The sequence below is a fragment of the Triturus cristatus genome, chromosome 6 (assembly GCF_964204655.1).
Source record: "Triturus cristatus chromosome 6, aTriCri1.1, whole genome shotgun sequence".
NCBI classification, from domain to species: domain Eukaryota; kingdom Metazoa; phylum Chordata; class Amphibia; order Caudata; family Salamandridae; genus Triturus; species Triturus cristatus.
Genome location: NC_140589.1, coordinates 529,446,771 through 529,469,499, shown reverse-complemented (window position 1 = coordinate 529,469,499; position 22,729 = coordinate 529,446,771). Strand labels below are relative to the sequence as shown.

The 22,729-nt window shown below is 43.5% G+C and overlaps 1 protein-coding gene across 2 annotated transcripts in view; it reads left to right on the top strand.

Moving 5' to 3' along the window:
• COL12A1 (collagen type XII alpha 1 chain) overlaps positions 1-22,729 on the top strand; it is a 344,609-nt gene that overhangs the window by 41,409 nt on the left and 280,471 nt on the right. For both annotated transcript variants that reach the window (XM_085610958.1, XM_085610959.1), the window contains exon 10: positions 3,904-4,506. In XM_085610958.1, coding sequence (XP_085467084.1) covers positions 3,904-4,506 — 603 coding nt within the window. The remainder of the gene's footprint in view (positions 1-3,903; positions 4,507-22,729) is intronic.

Below are 22,729 nucleotides of genomic sequence, written 5' to 3'. Positions count from 1 at the left end.
GGTCTTGTCCGAGTTGAGCTTGAGGCAGCTTTATTTCATCCAGGTGGCGACGGCCGTCATTCTGCTGTGAAAGTTGGTTCTGATGGCTGTGGGTTCGTTGGTGAGGGAGGGGATCAGCTGGATGTTGTTGGCATAGGAGACAATTTCAAGTCTGTGGCTTCTGATGATGGCTTCAAAGGGGGCCATGTAGACGTTGAAGAGGGTGGGGCTCAGGGATGAGCCCGGAGGCACCCCACAGCTGATCTCTGTAGGTTCTGAGAGGAACGAGGGCAGTCAGGCTCGCTGAGTCTGGCCGGTGAGGAAGAAGTGGATCCAGTCCAGTGCATTGTCGTGGATGCCAGCGTCGTGGAGTCTCATGATTAGAGTGAGGTGGGAGACGGTGTTGAAGGCAGCTGAAAGGGCTGCGGTTTAGGAGGCAGTGGATGGTAGCAATGAGCACGATGTCCATGCTGTGGTTGCCTTGGAAGCTGGATTGGGAGGTATCCAGGATGTAGTTCACTTCTATGAAGGTGGAGAGTTGGGGATGGACGGCCTTCACAACCTTAGCTGGGAAGGGGAGGAGGGAGATGGGTCTGAAATTCTTGAGGTCTGTTGGGTCTGAGGACATCTTGTTCAGCAGGGGGTTGATCTCAGTGTGTTTCCAGTCATCAGGGAAGGTGGCGATTTTGATGGAGCACTTGATGGTGTGGCGATGCCGAGAGGCGATGGCGGCGGCTGCCCTGCGGTAGATGTGGTATGGGCAAGGATCTGACGGGGCTCCTGAGTGGATGCTCTTTATAGTCTTGAATGTCTCCTCTGTTGTGAGTAGGGTCCAGCAGATCACGGTCTGTTGGGGTGTGGCATGGCTGCATGCAGTGGTGGTAGGTGTAGTTGCAGGGTCTAGGGTGCTGAAGTTGTCATAGATCTGTCTGATTGTTTGGTGGAAGAAGGTGCCAAGCTTGCAGCAGAGGCCTTGGGAGGGAGGGACTTCTGTGGTCTCTCTGTTGTGCCTGGCGAACTTGTTACCGATGGCAAAGAGTTCTTTGCTGTTGTGTGCACTGGCCCTGATTCTGTCTTGGAGGGCCATTTTCTTTGTGGTTTTGAGTAGGAGCTGGTGTGCGTTGACGGTGGATTTGAAGATGGCTTAGGTTTCCCGGGATTTGTTGTTCCTCTATCTCTTCTCGAGTCATCTGTAGGTGCGTCTGGATTCGTGGAGGGTGGGAGTGAACCAGCTGGCTTTCTTGGAGTGTTACTTTCCTGGTCTTTACTTGACGGGTGTCAGAAAGTCGGCACAGTTGGAGATCCATTGGTGGAGGTTGTGTGCTGTGATGTTGGTGACCGTTGCCATTAGCGGAGAGGTTGTGCTGAGGGAGTCGACGAGTAGTTCCTCGGTGGCCTTGGTAAAGTTGTGATAGTTGGGGCAGTGAGGGTGGTGATGTACGGTGGGAGTTGTGAAGGTGAAGTGCACGCAGTGGTGGTCAGTCCAGAGAAATTTGGTAGTTTGGCTGTAGGTGATGTTCCTGCTGGTGGAGAACACGGAGTCGAGCATGTGTCTGGCTGTGTGGGTCAATGCAGTGACAAGCTGCTTGAGTCTGATCTTGGCGAGGTTCTCCAGCAGGGAGGAAGTATTCTGGTTGCTGGGGTTGTCCATGTGTAAGTTGAGGTCTCTGATTTGAGTGTAGTCTGTGGATGCAAGAGCTTGGGGTGCGTTGTGGTCTATGATGGCGTTGGTGAACGGTGGTCAGGGTTCGGGGGGCCTGTAGACAATAGTGCCATGGAGGGTGGTGTTGCGGTTGGTTTGGAACTGGAAGTGGAGGTATTCCATGGTCATCGTAGGATCATTAGAGTACATGGTTAGTCGGAGGGTGTTCTTGTGGATGATGGCGATGCCACCTCCTGGGTGGTCAGGCCAGTCCTTGCGGGTGATTTTGTAATCGTCTGAGATGGTGAAGGCGATGTCCGGTCAGGAGCAGGGGTTAATCAAGGTTATCTTGAGGAACGCAATGTCGGGGGAGGTGACGTTGAGGAGGTCCCAGATTTCTGTGGCGTGTTTGTGGAGGGATCGCACTGCTGAGGAGGATGCAGTTGATTTGTGGTCAGGTGCACTATTGGTCAGCGGGGTTGCAAGAGGAGCTGGCATGTTGACGTGGCCGAAGGCGCGGTTGCATTTTCGGCAGGTGAAGGGCCCCCTGGACTTCTTCGGTGACTCTAGACAACAGGTGGTGTGGTGTTGAGGGTTGTGGGCGCAGATGGTGCTGGCATTGTAGCGGTGGAGGGACCGAGAATCAGGGTCCCTGGCGCTGGGTGGGGTCCAGGGGCGGACAGGCGCCTTTGGTGCGCCAGTGGTGCACCCACAATTTAGTGCTGCTGGGGGGACTGGACAGCTGGGAGGTGGGAAAACGCTGGAGTAGGAAGGGACAATGGAGGGGGTTGGGGCCGTGGGGATCGCAGCAGCAGGGGTGATGAAGGAAAAAGAAAATGTCGGGAAAACAAAATGAGGAAAGCCAAAGGCAGAGGCAGAAAAAAGAAAGAGAAGCAAAAAAAGCAGCACGAGAGACAGAAAACGCAGAAAGAGGGACAGAAAAAGCAGGTAGAGAGACAGAAGGGCAGCCCTAGCAACAAAGCACTGACGCTCTGCCACTAGACCACCAGGGATAAGGTCAGCAGCAGATGATGGGGACAGCAGCAGCTACAAAACTGAGCTGCGCTGCGATGGAGCAAATTCACTACAGGATAGTGGACTGCACCTTCACCATGCAGCGGACGCCATTAATTAGTGCTGTGGTGAGCTGGACAGCTGGGAGGCTGGAAAGCACGGGAAGGGACACTGGAGCGGGGTGGGGCAGTGGGGGATTACAGCGGCAGGGGCGATGAAGGAGAAAAAAACAGCAGGAAATGGAAAAGAGGAAAGCCAAAGGCAGAGGCACAAAAAAGAAAAAGAAGAGAGAAAAGCAGAAAGAGAGACTGAAAAGGCAGAAAGAGTGACAGAAAAAGCAGATAGAGAGACAGAAGGGCAGCACTAGTAAAAGATCAGTGATGGTCTGCCACTTGACCATTAGGGATGAGGCTCAGGCAGGAGCCTGCGGGTGAAGGAGGTCCTTGAACTCCTGACCTCTGGGTCAGCAGAAAATGATGGGGACAGCATAGCTACAAGACAGAGCTGCGCTGCGAAGGAGCAAGTTCAGTACAGGATAGTGGACTGCACCTTCACCGTGCAGAGACCACCATTAAGTAGTGCTGCAGGGGGTGGGGGTTCGCAGTGGCAGGGGCAACTAAGGGAAAAAACCAGCAGGAAATGGAAAAGATGAAAGCCAAAGGCAGAGGCAGTAAAAAGAAAAGAAGAGAGAAAAGCAGCCAGACAGACTGAAAAGGCAGAAGGGGGACAGAACAATCAGGTAGGGAGAGAGAAAGTCAGCCCTAGCAGCAGAGCCGTGACGAGGCGCAGGCAGGAGCCTGCAGGTGGGGGAGTGCCTCGATCGCTTGACCTCCGGGTCAGCAGCAGATGAGGGGGACAGCAGCAGCTGCAAGACGGAGCTGCGCTGAGAAGAAGCAAGTCCACTTTTTTTGGTAGTCCACTATCCAGTATAGTGGACTGCCAAAAAAAAGTGTATTTTGTATAGTGAAGTCTAGATGTATTGCGGCCAACTCTATGTATCTTGTCACAAACTATGTAAATGGCGGTATTTTGCGATATGGAAACTATTGCTTATTAGACAGCGTCCAAATCCCAATGTCCCTCTCAGTAGATATATATCTGCTTATCTAACAGTTTGGGAGGATTTAAGAGAGATGCTATCCAATGATTTCAGCTCAGAAATATGCCACAGCTTTACAGTGTTATGCCGTATTTATAGACGTGGTAAATTTATTTTATGTTTTTTTCTCCACATGTCTAAGAAACCGATTTCATTTTTCTTTCAACAGAATGTTCTAGTGGCCAGGACATAAAGGCAGATGTTGTCCTTTTAGTTGATGGTTCCTACAGTATCGGAATCTCCAATTTCGCAAAAGTTAGATCATTCTTGGAAGTCTTGGTGAAAAGCTTTGACGTGTCTCCTGAAAAAGTACAGATCAGTCTAGTCCAGTACAGCAGGGATCCGTACACAGAGTTCACATTGAACAAATACGACAGCATTGATGACATCCTTAAAGCTGTGAATACATTCCCCTACAGAGGTGGCTCCACCAACACAGGGAAGGCTATGACCTATGTCAGAGAGAAGGTGCTCATCGAAAGCAGGGGAGCGAGACCAAATGTGCCGAGGGTCATGATACTGATTACCGATGGGAAGTCCTCAGATGCCTTTAAAGACCCAGCCCTAAAACTTAGGAATTTGGATGTGGAAATATTTGCAGTTGGTGTGAAGGATGCAGTGCGTAGTGAGCTAGAAGCAATTGCCACCCCCCCAACAGCAACCCATGTGTACACAGTTGAAGACTTTGATGCCTTCCAAAGAATATCATTTGAGCTCACACAATCAATCTGCCTCAGAATTGAACAGGAGCTAAAAAATATAAAAGTAAAATGTAAGTATGAAAGAAAGATATATTTAATATAATGCCTTATGTTTTGTATACAAGAATGTCTTTTCTTTTAAATAAATAAATGTCTGTTTCTGGAAAAAGTTGTGTATTCTAGGGTTAAAATGACTGTGTGCTATTTCAGGTCTAAGAGATTTTCCATTTCATGAATAGCAGAAATTTACATATTCTGCTGATCATTGTTTACATAGCACTGTAGCTCTGTTGCTAGGCTAACTTGTCTTCAAAGGAAGAGTGTTATGGTATAGGCAAACTGTCAGGGAAACAGCATATTTTGGAAGCGTTCAAGATGAGAGCTTAGACTTGAAATGTACTGAAGTTTATAATTATCATTGGAAGAAACAATTGTTAAATGCCTTAATCCCAGGCTGCGGCATAGAAGATCTGGTGTATGTCTTGGGCTAAAACATGCACTTTTACTGTATCTTTGAATTTCCAAATAGTTCACTTTATTCATTCTTCCAACCCCAACTGATTCAGTAATCATGGCTCATGGGGCTTGTTTATAGTAAATTAAAAACTGAAACCAGAAAACCCATGCCTTATTCTGCTAGTCTATAGAAATAGCCCATGTGTCTATGTGCAGAAGCATATTAGCTCATCTGAGTTGCCCCTACCAATGCAAAGGATGTGATGGGGCAGGCATAGAATAAGAGTGTGTCAGTAATACTTACACTACAAAATAAAATCAATGAAAATTTATCATTATTACATATAGACTATAGTTCCACAAGTCCTGCAATAGTTTGGCATCAGTCTGTTAGCTAACTACTATTCACTTCAGCAATGTTAGAGCTGCCGCTGGCAGACAAACACTCCTTGTTGGAATTAGTTGATCTTTATTAAAGAAATTGGATGTTAACAGAGATCTTATTGCGATGTGTAGCACAATAGACGGGAGGACAATCGTATATTTAAAGATATGAACAGCACAGAAATTGGGATCAATGAATTGTTGCTGGAGAGCAGTAACTGAGGCACCAGTCATTAGGTCAGGTCTTCTGTGGTAGGAGAGTGAACCACAGTTGTGAAGTGTGGGGTGCAAGAGAGATGTGAGAGAGGAGGGGTTTAATCGAATGCAGGCTAGTTAATGGGAGGGCCAATGACTGATGATAAGGAACAGAAAGTGGACAGATAAGGATAACTTACACAGAGATGGGAAAGGATCAAACATTTGAAAGAGAAGTACAGGGAAAGAAATGAGAAAGAGATAGAGATAGAATGTAAAAGTCAGTTTCCTGCCGATGTATTTTGAAACATCCCACTGTGGTGCAAATCTTGATTTCTGCTTGGTGGAAAATATCCATCTTTGGAGCAATTTCGACTCCTTTGGAAATTCTTCATCTATAGGGATGTTCCTACTCCAGGGTCTCCTGGGATATATTTTCACCACAGTTTGAATGCTCACTTTCATTAAGAGGCCCTTCTGGAGTTCTGGCGTAAGCTCTGTTTCTGAGCACGCAAATGTTTGAAATACCCCAAGCAAAATGTTCCTCAGAGATGTGTTTTAACCCTAAGAGAATCGGAAGGACTGTAAGGACTACTAAACTCAAAGCACAGTCAAGTCCAAAACACAAATAACAGATATTTGCACCGAAAAGAAGCACCACAAACTATTTTGAGCCACTTTAAACCTCATGAAAAGAATGCTGTTGTGTCTCTGCACAGTGAGTTCTGTGTACCTTTAAAGGTTAATAGCTCATTAGGTAGGACGGAGTCAGGCTGACATATTGAATCCTTTGCTTAATTTGAGCCGGTGGTTTCCAGTGCTCTGCACCGGCACTTAATTGTCAGCCCCGGCTCTAGTGACAGTATGCTACATTGTGGTGTTGTTTGAGATGTGCACAACAACTATGTTTATTAGGTCAATTGGCATTGAAAATGAACAATACCAGCCTCTCATGCCATTATTATAGCTTTGTGTGGCCTGAAATAGTCTGAATTGTCACACTTGTAGGAGTGCGATGGTTAGGTGTTACGTTGGAATTGCCATTGGCAGCACTAGCAGGGGCAATGCATGGTGCAGGGTGCAGTGGCCTACCGAGAAGAGACCTGGCACTTAATTTCTTATAAATTAAGCACTGTTTGAATCCTTAAGGCTTCATGAACTATAGTCTTAAGGCATTTTTAGAGTTCGGTTTGGGCCATCATGTCTGTGATAGATACAATTTCCTGACTTTCAGGTATTATGGGGCAGATTTATGTTCCCTGGCGCATCCCTGCAAATCAGCATGGATGCGCCAGGGAAGATGCGTCACGCAAGTTTGCCCTTGCGCCACCGCAGATGCGCCGCATTTACAATGCGGCGCATCATGGCGCAAGGACAAGCATATACGTGACGCATCTGCCGGCTAAGGTTGGCGCAGTGCTGAAGTTGCGTCGCAAGCACGACGCAACTCCAGCACTGTTCCAACCTACCCTATCCCTAACATGGTGCGTCAAGCCTTACGCCTGCTTCAAGCAGGCGCAGGGTTTTGACGCATCAGCGTTGGGAAAGTGACTCAGTGAAATCTTATAGATTTCACTGAGTCACTTTTCAGAGGGCGTTCCTGCGACGGAACGCCCCCCCTGAGTAGCAACGCCCACATGAAACCTGACGCAGGTTTCATGTGGCGCAGGGCTTTACACCGTGACGCATCTCCATAGATGCGTCACGATGTAAATGGGGCGCAACATGGCGCAGGGTTTACGCCGCCGCTGCGTCACAAAAGTGACGCAACGGCGGCGTAAAAGGGGCGCAAGTCCCTCATAAATCTGCCCCTATATCTTTAAAGAATGCATCCATTTTAACTCCTGTTTTTCGCAAACTGTGGGTCCTCATTTTCTGAAGCTGAACGGAGACTGAAACTGAGTGATAAGAGTTGCCTATTTAACTCAGGTGGACCTCATCAGCAGTGTTAGTGACTACAACAGGACCATTCGTTCAGTGGAACATTTCAATGCTGAATTTCAGAACGCATCTTCCCTAAATAACAGTGAACTCTGTGATTATCAGACCTCTACAAAATGTTTACCTTAGCCAGGACATTCTGTTTCAGGTGATTGTGCTTTGTTCTCCCAACTCTCATTTTATACTTTTTTTCTCTGTATAGAGAGATTTTTACAGAAACAAGAAGGTTATTTTTTTGTGTCCAACATCAACTGTTAATTCACCTAAGTATAGTAGAGTGAATTTGCCTCCGTAAGATTTTCTGAGACAGATAATGCCACTCTTATATCTTTGAACCACCTCAGAACAGCATGTATATTCATGTGGGATAATGTATTTGACAACATACTCAGAATGAGGAAATGAGTTAACCAGCCTGACCAGAGTAAACTATAGCCTGCCCTTGAGTACCATTGTTCCCTTCCACAAGCCTCAATTGTGCCAAGATGACTTTTTTGGTGCCCTGCAATGTCTTGCAGACTTTCAGCATAAATCAAAATTGGAGCATTAGATAAATATGACTCACTGTACGCCTGCAGCTGGGCAGACATCAATGATTCATTCATATCTGTTCTAATCAATGAAAATTACTGTCCATAACAAAACGTCTCATAGACAGCAACACGGACCACATCGCGGAGTGCCGAAAAGTTTGTCTGTTGGAAGCATATGTTTTTTGTACACTGATGTGTTGTTGGCCCTCTTTATAGGTGGTCGGTGTTTTTTCGATGCTGATTTTCTATTTGCACCTCACAGTATAGTGAATGACACATCAGTATCTGTGGAGGTTCATTTAATGCATAAATATATAATGTGTTTTAAGCTTATTTGAGAATTCAAAGTAGGGGTCACTGAACGGTTCTGTAACAGCTGAGGAAAACACTGGCATCTTGACGGTTGTACCACGTTGCAATGCATGCTTTTACAATGTATGCCTTTGCCATGCATTTTTTTAAATGCATGCATTCACCACACATCTTTCTTTACCACACATGAATTTACCAGGCAGGTAAGTATGAATAAGGTCAGTGAGAAATATATATATATCTCGGAAACACACCACTCTGATCCGGTACGAGGACAGAGATAACCCCATAGGCACAATGCCGGTGTTCAAATGTGCTTTTTTTCATTTCATTTCTGCAGGATACCATCGACCTAACACGTTTCGGCTCATATCATAGAGCCTTGTTCACAGGTGGGCTTTACCATTACACAACGTCATTTTAAAGTGATCATCTTCACATTTAAACAAAACTAAAGACATACTACAAGTCCTATTTTAGCCTTTCCTCCACTCCTTTTGTTACACAGTTGCTCAACTTAATAAATTCCCAAGTCTCCTCTAGAATTACAAACTTAAAAACCTTAGTGGAGATCTGGAGGATGAATAACCATCAATTACATCCTTTGCAAAATAAAAAGCGTGAGACAATTATATAGCATATAGAAATTATATGTGATTTACAATGCTAATTAAAATGTACAGAGTTCTGATTTCTTGCAAGATGCATTCTAGATTTGAATAAACAATCAGGCCCGAGTGGGCATTTATAACGGGTCTAATCAAATATACTTCATGTTGCTTCTAACAATAAAGCTCTAGTGGGTATCCATACATATCTCATAGATACATCCACTAACTATTTATATACCATAAACGTATTCTCAGTGACTACTCTCCATATTTCTGTCTCCAAAACCTAAAGAGAAAAAAACCTAACCAATTAATAAAAAAAACAGGAACATAGGAAGAAAGGAAGGTAATAGGACATTCATTTACACTTCAAAAAGTACCCACTCCATCAACAATACAAGAAAACTCTACTAAATAAGTGTGTAGAAAACACAGAATTTAAACTTCAGATATCCAGATGTATGGCTAGATCGTCGCTCTTGTTAATGCCCCTTGGTTCCATAGTCTCCAAATGTACTATATAGTCTGATTATAGCCTACGTAGCCTCAGACGTCGATCACCTTCTCTCTGATGTTCCCGCACTCTTTCCAGGTCAAAGAAGGTCATTACTGTCCAATCACTAACATGGCTAGTCTGAACATGACATGCTACTGGGTATTTAGGATCACTATCCTTGATGTGTTCTAGGATACTTTTCTTCACTCGAAAGATAGTGTACACACACATGCACCCGCGCGCGCACACACACACACACACACACACGCACACACACACACACACACACACACACACACACACACACACACACACACACACACACACACACACACATACACGTGTTACCATCCTTGTGGGGACTATGTGTGGATACCTGCCTTGTGGGGACTAACCTTTCCCAATGTTTTAAAAATATACCAATAATGGAAAAATGTTAAGAAAAAATTCATAATACAGGATCCTGCTTCAAATTTGCAAATATCCTGTTATTTAATCATGTGCACAGTACCATCTTTGTGGGGACTTGAACATGTGTTACCATCTTTGTGGGGACTTGCTGTATAATTATCATTTGCTATTGAATACAGTCATGTACACATGGCTAAATGTTTATTTTATCAGTAAAATATGCACATAACATCATAATCTTTTCATAATTCAATGGCTTCATTTATTCTATGGGTACACAATAGATGAATTGTGTTAATAAAGTGCCAGATATTAACATATATCAAGATTACAGAAGGGAATTTAATACTGTATGCAACTCTTTGCTTAGTGCTCAAATTCTTCAGAGACAAGTAGGAGGGGGAGTAACTTGCATTATTTTCTGTAGCATCATTATACGAAATTACAGAAAAATTATGCAAAATGTTGCTGAATTACGCAATTAGCATATCTCAGCATTTAGGACTTTTTTCTGAGTGCAAAATGCACAAAATGGACCTGAGGATGCATTTCATGCTAAGACAATAGCTAAGAAAATAGATCTAAATATAACAGAAACCGAACAGCAGCAGTCCACATCCACTCATGCTCGCTATATTCGTTCTTCCGGTGCTCCTGCAACAGGATGTCTGTGCCAAATTACTCATAAGTACGCGAACGGGCAGAGTAACGTAAAATTGCTGAAATTGCTCTCATAGTGTGTGGGGATTATCATGTCCAAGTCCATACAGTGATTGTGTGTAACTATAAATGTATTCAAGTCCCCACAGGGATAGTGTGTTATTATAGTGATGTTCAAGTCCCCACAGAGATGGTGTGTGATTATTGGAATGTTCAAGTCCCCACAGGGATAGTGTGTGGTTACTGTGATTTTCAAGTCCCACAGAGCTAGTGTGTGATTATAGTAATATTCAAGTCCCCACAGAGATTGTGTGTGATTATTGGAATGTTCAAATCCCCTCAGTAATAGTGTGTAGTTACACGGAACGTTCAAGTCCCAACAGAGATAGTGTGTGGTTATAAAGATTTTCAATATCTCACAGAGATCATCTGTGAAGGTAAGCATGTTCAATTTCACACAAAGACAGTGTGTGTAGATAACATCTCTACACATATTGGACCGGATTCATAAAGATAGTGTGTGATTATTGTGGTGTTCAAGTCCCTACCAACAGAGTGTCCGGAGAACATTATGGTAACGTCCATACAACGATAGTATGTAAAGGTAATGATATTCAAGTTACCACAGGGATAGTGTGTGATTACAGCGATGTTCAAATCCCCAGAGATATGTGTGATTATAGTGATGGTCAAGTCCCATCAAAGATAGTGTGTGATTATAGTGATTTTCAAGTGCCCAGAGAGATAGTGTGTGGTTATAGTGATGTTCAAGTCCCCACAAAGATTGTGTGTGATTATAGTGATGTTCAAGTCTCCAAAAAGAAAGTGTGTGATTATAGGGATTTTCAAGTCCCCACAAAGATAGTGTGTGATTATAGTGCTGTTCAAGTCTCCACAAAGATAGTGTGTGATTATAGTGATATTCAAGTCCCCAGAGAGATAGTGTGTGATTATAGTGATTTTCAAGTCCCCAGAGAGATAGTGTGTGATTATAGTGATGTTCAAATCCCCAGAGATATGTGTGATTATAGTGATGGTCAAGTCCCATCAAAGATAGTGTGTGATTATAGTGATTTTCAAGTGCCCAGAGAGATAGTGTGTGGTTATAGTGATGTTCAAGTCCCCACAAAGATTGTGTGTGATTATAGTGATGTTCAAGTCTCCAAAAAGAAAGTGTGTGATTATAGGGATTTTCAAGTCCCCACAAAGATAGTGTGTGATTATAGTGCTGTTCAAGTCTCCACAAAGATAGTGTGTGATTATAGTGATATTCAAGTCCCCAGAGAGATAGTGTGTGATTATAGTGATTTTCAAGTCCCCAGAGAGATAGTGTGTGATTATAGTGATGTTCAAGTCCCCACAAAGATAGTGTGTGATTATAGTGATTTTCAAGTCCCCAGAGAGATAGTGTGTTATTATAGCAATGTTTAAGCCCCATAAAGATAGAGTGTGATTATTGTGCTGTTCAAGTCCCCGCAAATATAGTGTGTAGTTACTGGAATAATCGAGTCCCCATAGATATATTGCATTGTTATTGGGATGTTCAAGCCCTCAAAGAGATATTGTCATGTCCAAAACTCCACAAACAGTGTGTGAAGATATTGTTCTTTTTTTGCAACATTTTGTTATTCATTTTACAGACTGTTGCTAACACCACTGCATTGCGGCCACCGACACTGATGTATGAAGAGCTCAAACATGTATTACACAGAAGGAATAAGAAGAGACATATAAAGAAAACGGACATACACATAACAAACTATCTTGACCCGCACCATACCTCCTGAACATTCTAGGTCATAGTTTAAGCAACCCTACCAATGCTAGTACTATTTAAACAAAACTGAGTTCACAGATATGCAGTGCTAAGAACTAAAAACAGTATCACCAGTAATATACCCAATGTTCCTACACAATAACCATACATTTGCACACCCACCACTGTATGAAAGTATAGGTAGAGCATGTGCTACATACCTAGATGTACAATATATGCCCAGTGCCCTCCTCTGTTGTCCTACCTCTCTGTCAAATTTGACAGTGGTCATGTATGTGGGTCAGTATTCACTCCAATCCCATGTGATATGCCTTTGCTGCCTTTTCTGTTTGATCCCTGTCACCTATACCTATGCCTGGGGTGGAGGGGGAAAAATGGGGGATGAAGATACTGTTCAATCTCCACACAGATAGTGCATGCAGATAACGATACTTAAGTCTCCACTTTAGGCCCTCACGTGGTTTTAGATTATAATGGTGTTTAAGTCCTTACTGACAGAGGGCCCAATTCACAAAGCTAAACTTAGACCTGATTTCTAAGTTTAGACCTGAAGTCCAGGTTTAGAGCTGAAATCTAACTTTAGACTTCAGGTTGAAATTTAGACTTCAGGTCTAAAAAGAGGACCTGTAAGTTTACAATTGTTAGCTATTCACAAAGTTATTTTTCTAGTAGCATCTTCACGACTGCTAAGAGTCCCCACATAAAAATATAGGACTGTCCTATCTTGTTATGTGCGCAGACTCCACAGTTGTAAAGATACTTCTAGTAAAATATCTTTGTGAAAAGCAAGCACATTAAAACATACACAAAATTGTACGTTTACCTTTGCGAAACAGGCCCTTAGACTTCAGGTCTAAACTTCGACTTCAGTTCTAAAGTTATACTTCAGGTATAAACTTCGACTTCAGGTATAAGTTTACCTTTGTGATTTGGGCCCGAGTATGTTGAGATTGTCATTGTCAAGTCCATACAGTAATAGTCTGTAAAGGTAAGGATATTCAAGTCCCCATAGAGATAGTGTGTGATTATAGTGATGTTCAGGTCCCCACAGAGCTAGTGTGTGATTATAGTGGTGTTCAGGTCCCCACAGAGATAGTGTGTAACTATAGACATGTTCAAACCTCTACATAATGTGTAATAGTGGTGTTCTCCTTCCTAGGGAGAAAGTGTGTGAGGATAATCATGTTCTCATTCCCAGAGCAAAAGTGTGTTGCGATGATGCTTGAGTCCCTACACAGATCGTATTAGAACACAATCATGTTCAAGTCCAAACAAAGATCATGAGAGACAAGAGTGGTGTTCAAGTGCCCACAGATGTTCAAGTCAAAGATAGTGTGTGATGATAATCATGTTCAAGTCTAGAGCCAGTGTTTGATTACAGTAATCTTCAAGTCTCTATAGAATTACTGTGTAATTATACTGATGCCATTTAAAGTTAAGTCAGATTTAAGTGATACCTTTACCATATTGTGTTATGATAGTCATGTTCAAATTCCCAAAGCCATAGGGCCCAAATTACAAACTGTATTTTTCAGTACGTAAAGTAGTACTACAGTAGTACTGCTTACTAAAACATGCAGTTTAAAAACCTATGGAGCCCATTCACAAATAATATTACAAATAAATAAATGTGCATGTCTAAGTTTACTCACTTTTGAGCAACTTTTTGCTTAGGGCTCTTCACTATTTATGAGTGTAATGTTACTCAAAAGTCCTCACCTTCTAAATGTATAGGCTGGAGCCTAATTTATGAGTTTAAAGTTACTACTTGTAATGTTAAATACATTGGAGGAGATCTCCACCATTAAGGCCGCGGTCTCACAGGTTAAAGTATAGGGAAAATGTTTAACGTGTAGATTGTTTCGAAAAAATAGAAAAAATATTTGTGTTAATTAATAATGGGATTTAATGATAATTTTAAATATTTATTTTAAACGTAAAATAATATAAACAATGTCACAGAATTATTAACTTAATTTAAAATTAAACATTTAAGTATTTTGAATTTTTTTATTTTAAAAATATTTCATCTGAAGTTTAATTATTAAAAAATCGCACTAAAGTAAGAAAATGTTATTATGTATTTAAAATTATTAAAGGCATAGTATATAATTAAATAACAGTAATTTAATTATGTTTAATAAACTCTTGATATTTACAAAAGATTAATACATTATTTTAAATTAATAAATATGCTTCATTTTTAAAACCTTTGTTAAAAAATACATAGAATTTCATTATATTTTAAACAGAGTAATCCTGCATGTCGCATTGATTCCATGGATCCACGAAACTTCAAATAAAAGATTTTTTTTTTTAATTTGACAAAGGTGGCCCCTCTGAGCTCCCCGCCACCCCCCAACAAGGCACAGGGGTCAGGGCACCCCTACCCAACTTTCTATCATTCTATTTAGTTTTTAGGACTAAGATGATGGGTGCAATTTTCTGTCAGGTTCAGCTAGTCAATCACAATGCTTGCTTAAGCTTAGGGATCCACTGATCCATCGTGGATCATTAGCATTGTTAAATATATATACATTTGAGTCGCCTTCTTGTCAATTTTCTGTAATTCCGCTCAGCCATTTTGGCTGAAGCTGTGTCTAAATTTTCAATGGAAAACTACATGGGAAAAACATGTTTTATGAATCCCCGTTTTTCTCACCCCCGCTTGATGGATCACCTTTAAGAAGCTGAGGTGGATGAAATGTTTTTGGGGGAACGTTTCATAAAGATTAATCAAAAAGCACCAAAGTTATTATTAGACCAAAAAATCCATAATCTGTTCCTATGGATACGTGTCCCCATCTATAATTAGCTAGTGGGGAACACTGGGTAATATATACACATGTACATATATAAAAATGATGTTCAAGTATGATCAGAGATGTGTGTAATTATGGGCATGGGCATATTTTAAAAAAATATATAAATACATTTCCCTACCTATGATCTTTTTAATAAAGTAAAATAGGCAGGGAACAACTATAAAACCTACTTACCCATATTTAAGGTGCTCATACAGAACACAGCCAAAGTGGAGTGAAAACTACATGGCTGCACTTTACGTTTGCAAAGGCATCAATAGCTGGCAATATACTGCCTTGCGATTGGCATATATTGCGGTATACCATGAAGTAACCGCAGTATACCGCAGGCCAGCACATAACTATTTGTATTGTGACTTATAACTTTAACAATACTTAATAAATTTAGAGCCACTACCAAAGTGACCTTTTCTACCCCATGTTCTATATTCTTGCCAAATGTAATCTACATTAGTTCAGACACTTTCATCCTATGTCTGTTTAAGCTAGACCCTACTACAAAACATGCCACTCCATTCTACACCACACCACTCTGCACCACTCCTATCTACACCATTCCACTCTATGCTATTTGCCTCTATGCCACTTCACTCTACACGACTCTATTCTATGCCACTCCAGTCTAAGTCATTCCACTCTGTGCCACTCCACTCTACCCTATTCCACTCTCTGCCACTCCACTCTACTCTGTTTCAGTCTACAGCACTCCATTCTATGTAACTCAACTGTATGCAACTCGACCCTGTGCCACTCCAATCTACATTATTCCACTCTATGTAACTCCACTCCAAGCCACGTCTCTCCATGCTACGCTATACTACTCTACAGCACTTCACTGTATGCCACAACATTGTATGCGCCACAACATTGTCTGCTATTCCAGTCTACATCATTCCACTCTATGCTATTCCAATGTACACCTTTCCACTTTATTCCTCTCCCCTGTATGCCACTTCACTGTATACCATGCCACTATACGTGACTCCACTCTATGCTACTCCTATGCACTCCAATGTACTCCACTCCAGACCACCCCACTCTAGACCACCCCACTCCAGACCACCCCACTCCAGACCACCCCACTCCAGACCACCCCACTCTAGACCACCCCACTCTAGACCACCCCACTCTAGACCACTCCACACTATGCTATTCCAATCTATGCCCCTTGGCTTTACGCCACTCTACTCGACTCTACTTTACTATAGAACACTCCAGTCTACCCCACTCCACTCGATGCCACTCCACTTTACAACACTTCACGCTACGCTATTCTACTCTGCACCACACCACTCCACTTTACACCACTCCAGTTTGCACCACTCCAGTCTATTCCACTCCACTTTATGACATTTAATTCTACAACACTCCACTCTATGCTATTCCACACTGTGCCACTTACTCTACGACACTAAATTCTATGCCACTCCAATGTATGCCACTCCCCTCCATACCTCTCCACTCTACACTATTTGAAACTACTACACTACAATCAACACTACTCTACTGTATGCCACTCCATTTTATGCTATTCCATTCTATGCCAATCAATTCTATGCCACTCTACGCCACTCCACTCTATGCCACTCCACTCTATGCAACTCCTCTTTGTGGCACTTCACTCTATGCCATTCCACTATACACCACATCCACGGTATTCCGCTCTACGACACTCCACTCTGTCTCACTCCTCTCTATGCTGATCTACGTTACGGTATTTAGCTCTATGCCACTCCAATGTGTGCCATTCTACTTTGTTACTGCACTTTGCACTATTCCAATCTATGCCACTGGAGTCTACGGCACCCCACTCTTTTGCACTTCACTGTGCACCATTCAATTCTACACCACTCCCCTCTAAGCTTTTCCACTCTGTGCCACTCCATGACACTCTATTGTATGCCACTCTACATCACTCCCCTCTAGGCCACTCCTCTCTATGCTGCTCCACTCTACACTATTTGACTATACACCACTCCATTCTATTCCCCTCTACTGTACACCACTCCACATCGCTCCAGTCTATGCTGTTCCTCTCTTCACCGCCCCACTCAACTCTATGCCACTATAGTCTAAACCATACCAAACCACACCACTCCTCTCTAAGACACTAGACTCTACGCTATTTTACTCTATGCCACTATACTCAAAGCCACTCTCCTGTAAGCCATTCCACTCCATGCCACTGAACTGTACGCCAATCCACTCTATTCTATTCCACTCTATGCGACTCCACACTATTCCACTCTATGTTTCCCAATTCTACGCAACATTTTATGCTTTTCCACTCTACGTCATTTCACAATACACCACTCCACTCTATGCCTCTCAACTCTATGCCACTCTGCTGTATGCCACTCCACCCCATACTCCACCCCATACCACTCTACGCTATTCCACTCTACATCACTGGACTCTATGCCATTTTATACCATTCCACTCTACTCCAGTCCACTCTATGCCACTCTACTGTACACCACTCTACTCTGTCACTCCGTTCTGCGCTATTCCACTTTACTCCACTTCACTCTGAGCCACTCCTTGCTACACAGTTCCACTCTATGCCACTCCACACCACTCCTCTCTATGCTATTCCACTCTACTACAATTGACTCTACACTACTCTATGCCACTCCACTCTATACTAGTCCTCTCTACACCACTTCATTCTATGCCACTCCAATTAATGCTAATTCACTCTACGCTACTCATTCCACTCTATGCTTCTCTGTTGTACAATACTACACTCTATGCCACTCCACCGTCTGCCATTCCACTGTACGCACCTCCACTCTGCACCCCTCCATCCTAACCCACTCTTCTCTACCCCACTCCATTCTACACTATTCAACTCTACTCCACTTCACACAAGGTACTCTATGCTACTCCACTTTACATTATTCGACGCTATGCTACTCCACTTCACACCACTCCACTCTAGGCCAATACACTGTTCTCCACACTATGCCACTCCACTTTACCCTACACAACTAGACGACACTCAACTCTATGCCACTTCATTCTATTCCACTCTTCTCTATGCCACTACCCTCTACGCCACTATCCTCTACACCACTCCAGTCCACACCACTTCACTCTTTGCCACTGCACTCTACGCCGGGACACAGTACAACAGTTCACTACCTCACTCTGCTCTACCGCACTCTACTGTATGCCATTCTACACTACGCCACTCCAAACCAATAAATAAGGAAAGAACAATCATGAATTTGCTTGATATTTAAAAAAAATGAATAAATAAATGAATAAAACAAACATGCAAATCCAATGAAAAAAACAAAGGTTGAATCTTAGTTATAGTTAGGAAAATATGTTTTATTCTTTCTATAGAAACCAAACTTAAACTACAAAAATATTATACCTTCAATTTCCATTTTATGCACCATCTTTAAATTACTATAACTCACACACCTCCGCACACGGTGTTGTAAACTCACTAACCACACAGTACATGAACTATAACTCGCCCTGCTGCCATGCACAGTGTAAAGATGTAATTGGAAATGTGATGAGTGTTATAAATTATATAATTTAACAAAGTATAAGTGATGTAATATGAAAGCATATAAGGTGTGCATGGAGAAGGCGCAAGTTATAGTTTATGTACTGTATGGTTAGCGAGTACACAACACTGAGTACAGAGGTGCGTGAATTATAGTAATTTGAAGGCGGTGCGTAAAAAGATTGGGGGTAGCTAATTCAAAATACAGTTTGTAAGAGGTTAGAACACTGGCACTGAGGACTGGTTAGCAGGCCTCAGAGCACTCACAGGGGCTTATTTACAAGCCCATTGTGCCGCTGGTGCGTCACTTTTATTGACACACCGGTAGTGCAATGGGTTTTCCATATTTGCAAGGCCATGTAAAGTCACAGTGCGTGACTATTCAAGGCCTTGTAAATATGTTTACCTTTCACGCATAAGTCTACGTGAAAGGGGCATTCCATGGGTGTTGCTGTGAGTGTTCCCACACAATATCCATGGAACTTGACAAATTCCCAGATTTACATTTTGTAAACCCAAATGCGTTAGAAACCTACACCTCCCCAGGGAAGGCTTAAGGAGGAGCAACAAGGAGAAATACTTTTTTTTCTCCTTGTTTTTTCCTCTTTCTAATCCTGCTGCATTGTGCAGCACATATAGAAAGAAGAAATTGTCTTTAATGATTGTTTTGTGCAGGAAGGTATCCCTTCCTGTGCAAAAACAATCATTCCCTCAGTGCAGGTACCTTTGCAAAATGACACAAGGATGTCTGCGCTGGCGCACGCCTGCTGTTTGTGCGCCGGCGCAGGGGAGAAGGACAGGAATGCGCCATATCTTCTAGATATCGGTACAAAAGGGGGTGGTGATGGACGGAGCATCAGAACTAATCAAACACTCACACCCAGTCAACAGATCTGGGTTTGATCCATCACCGTTCTTTAGCCCACTCTGCCACCCCAGTTCAGACATGGCCATATGCAAATCAGTCTGACCCTGTGCCTCATGGGAACAGTCCAGCCCGAACTGCCAAGCCATGCCTTCCCTGGACCGGAAACAAGCTTCCTAGGACCGGTTTCTGGCATTTCAGCCGTCTTCAGCCAGGCTTGCTTGAATCCAGTGGCAAAGTGAGCAAGGGACTCACGTCTGAGCATACCCTGCCAACTTATGGCGAACAAAGCGGTACAAAAGGGGGGTGGTGATGGACGGAGCATCAGAACTAATCAAACACTCACACCCAGTCAACAGATCTGGGTTTGATCCATCACCGTTCTTTAGCCCACTCTGCCACCCCAGTTCAGACATGGCCATATGCAAATCAGTCTGACCCTGTGCCTCATGTGAACAGTCCAGCCCGAACTGCCAAGCCATGCCTTCCCTGGACCGGAAACAAGCTTCCTAGGACCGGTTTCTGGCATTTCAGCCGTCTTCAGCCAGGCTTGCTTGAATCCAGTGGCAAAGTGAGCAAGGGACTCACGTCTGAGCATACCCTGCCAACTTATGTCCATCAATTGTTGTTTTTGCATTTGTCACCCCGAGTGGGAAGGGTATGCTCAGACGTGAGTCCCTTGCTCTCCATGCCACTGGAATCAAGCTATCCTGGCTGACGAGGGCTGAAAGCCCGAAACCGGTCCTAGGATGCTTGTTTCCAGTTCAGGGAGGACCTGGCTTGGCAGTTCGGGCTGGACTGTTCCCATGGGGCACAGGGTCAAGACTGATTTGCATATGGCTGGGTTCAAACTGGAATGGCATGGTGAGCAAAAAAACGATGGATTTAGGCCCAGATCTCTGTACTGGGGTGAATGTATGACATTGTTCTGCATTCTGTCCATCAATTGTTGTTTTTGCATTTGTCACCCCGAGTGGGAAGGGTATGCTCAGACGTGAGTCCCTTGCTCTCCATGCCACTGGAATCAAGCTATCCTGGCTGACGAGGGCTGAAAGCCCGAAACCGGTCCTAGGATGCTTGTTTCCAGTTCAGGGAGGACCTGGCTTGGCAGTTCGGGCTGGACTGTTCCCATGGGGCACAGGGTCAAGACTGATTTGCATATGGCTGGGTTCAAACTGGAATGGCATGGTGAGCAAAAAAACGATGGATTTAGGCCCAGATCTCTGTACTGGGGTGAATGTATGACATTGTTCTGCATTCTGTCCATCATTTGTTGTTTTTGCATTTGTCACCCCGAGTGGGAAGGGTATGCTCAGGCGTGAGTCCCTTGCTCTCCATGCCACTGGAATCAAGCTATCCTGGCTGACGAGGGCTGAAAGCCCGAAACTGGTCCCAGGATGCTTGTTTCCAGTTCAGGGAGGACCTGGCTTGGCAGTTCGGGCTGGACTGTTCCCATGGGGCACAGGGTCAAGACTGACTTGCATATGGCTGGGTTCAAACTGGAATGGCATGGTGAGCAAAAAAACGATGGATTTAGGCCCAGATCTCTGTACTGGGGTGAATGTATGACATTGTTCTGCATTCTGTCCATCAATTGTTGTTTTTGCATTTGTCACCCCGAGTGGGAAGGGTATGCTCAGACGTGAGTCCCTTGCTCTCCATGCCACTGGAATCAAGCTATCCTGGCTGACGAGGGCTGAAAGCCCGAAACCGGTCCTAGGATGCTTGTTTCCAGTTCAGGGAGGACCTGGCTTGGCAGTTCGGGCTGGACTGTTCCCATGGGGCACAGGGTCAAGACTGATTTGCATATGGCTGGGTTCAAACTGGAATGGCATGGTGAGCAAAAAAACGATGGATTTAGGCCCAGATCTCTGTACTGGGGTGAATGTATGACATTGTTCTGCATTCTGTCCATCAATTGTTGTTTTTGCATTTGTCACCCCGAGTGGGAAGGGTATGCTCAGACGTGAGTCCCTTGCTCTCCATGCCACTGGAATCAAGCTATCCTGGCTGACGAGGGCTGAAAGCCCGAAATCGGTCCTAGGATGCTTGTTTCCAGTTCAGGGAGGACCTGGCTTGGCAGTTCGGGCTGGACTGTTCCCATGGGGCACAGGGTCAAGACTGATTTGCATATGGCTGGGTTCAAACTGGAATGGCATGGTGAGCAAAAAAACGATGGATTTAGGCCCAGATCTCTGTACTGGGGTGAATGTATGACATTGTTCTGCATTCTGTCCATCAATTGTTGTTTTTGCATTTGTCACCCCGAGTGGGAAGGGTATGCTCAGACGTGAGTCCCTTGCTCTCCATGCCACTGGAATCAAGCTATCCTGGCTGACGAGGGCTGAAAGCCCGAAACCGGTCCTAGGATGCTTGTTTCCAGTTCAGGGAGGACCTGGCTTGGCAGTTCGGGCTGGACTGTTCCCATGGGGCACAGGGTCAAGACTGATTTGCATATGGCTGGGTTCAAACTGGAATGGCATGGTGAGCAAAAAAACGATGGATTTAGGCCCAGATCTCTGTACTGGGGTGAATGTATGACATTGTTCTGCATTCTGTCCATCAATTGTTGTTTTTGCATATCTTCTAGATATGGCACATTTCTGCCCTTTTATTTTGATGCACAGCAGCGGAGCAGGAAGGCTTGCTGAGCTGCCATGTGTCAAAATACTGTAAATGGACCCTCAGAGTTGAAAACCAACAGCATCAGTCCAAAGCTTTGGGGGTGATCATGCAAAAAGAGGCCTTTCCTTCCATTTAGAAATTGTATTGCATTATATTGCGTGAGGGCATCCCTTATATAATAAAAGTCACAAGAGACAGCAGGAAGAGATTGGTTTGAGCAGACAATATTTCCCTGTAAGACATTTTCTGTGCAAACCTTCCTCCCACAAAAAAACCATAGCTGAAATTGTGTCATGCAAAATTTTACAAATTTTGCATTATTTAAATATCAGGCATTTTACCAACACAGCTTCAATTTTAGCTAGGTCAAGTAAGATATTCAATGTTGCAAAACCGGGGTGAATCTCCTCTTTTAGCTGATAGGTCAATTTGTACGTATAAGCAAAAGGCGATTCAAGTAGAAAAGTGATGAAATGTAGCCTACTGACTTGCATTTGAAACTCATCTAAAATGATATAAATTCTTTTGAAATGTTCTAGGAAAAATAAAATGTAGATTCCAGAAACGTAAATGAATCGGTTTTTTTATATTATGAAATGTAGCAAATGTTGCTTTTAAACTTTGTGCACTTGTGCCGATACACTGGATGTGCTGTTATGACAGACACATATGCCATAGTG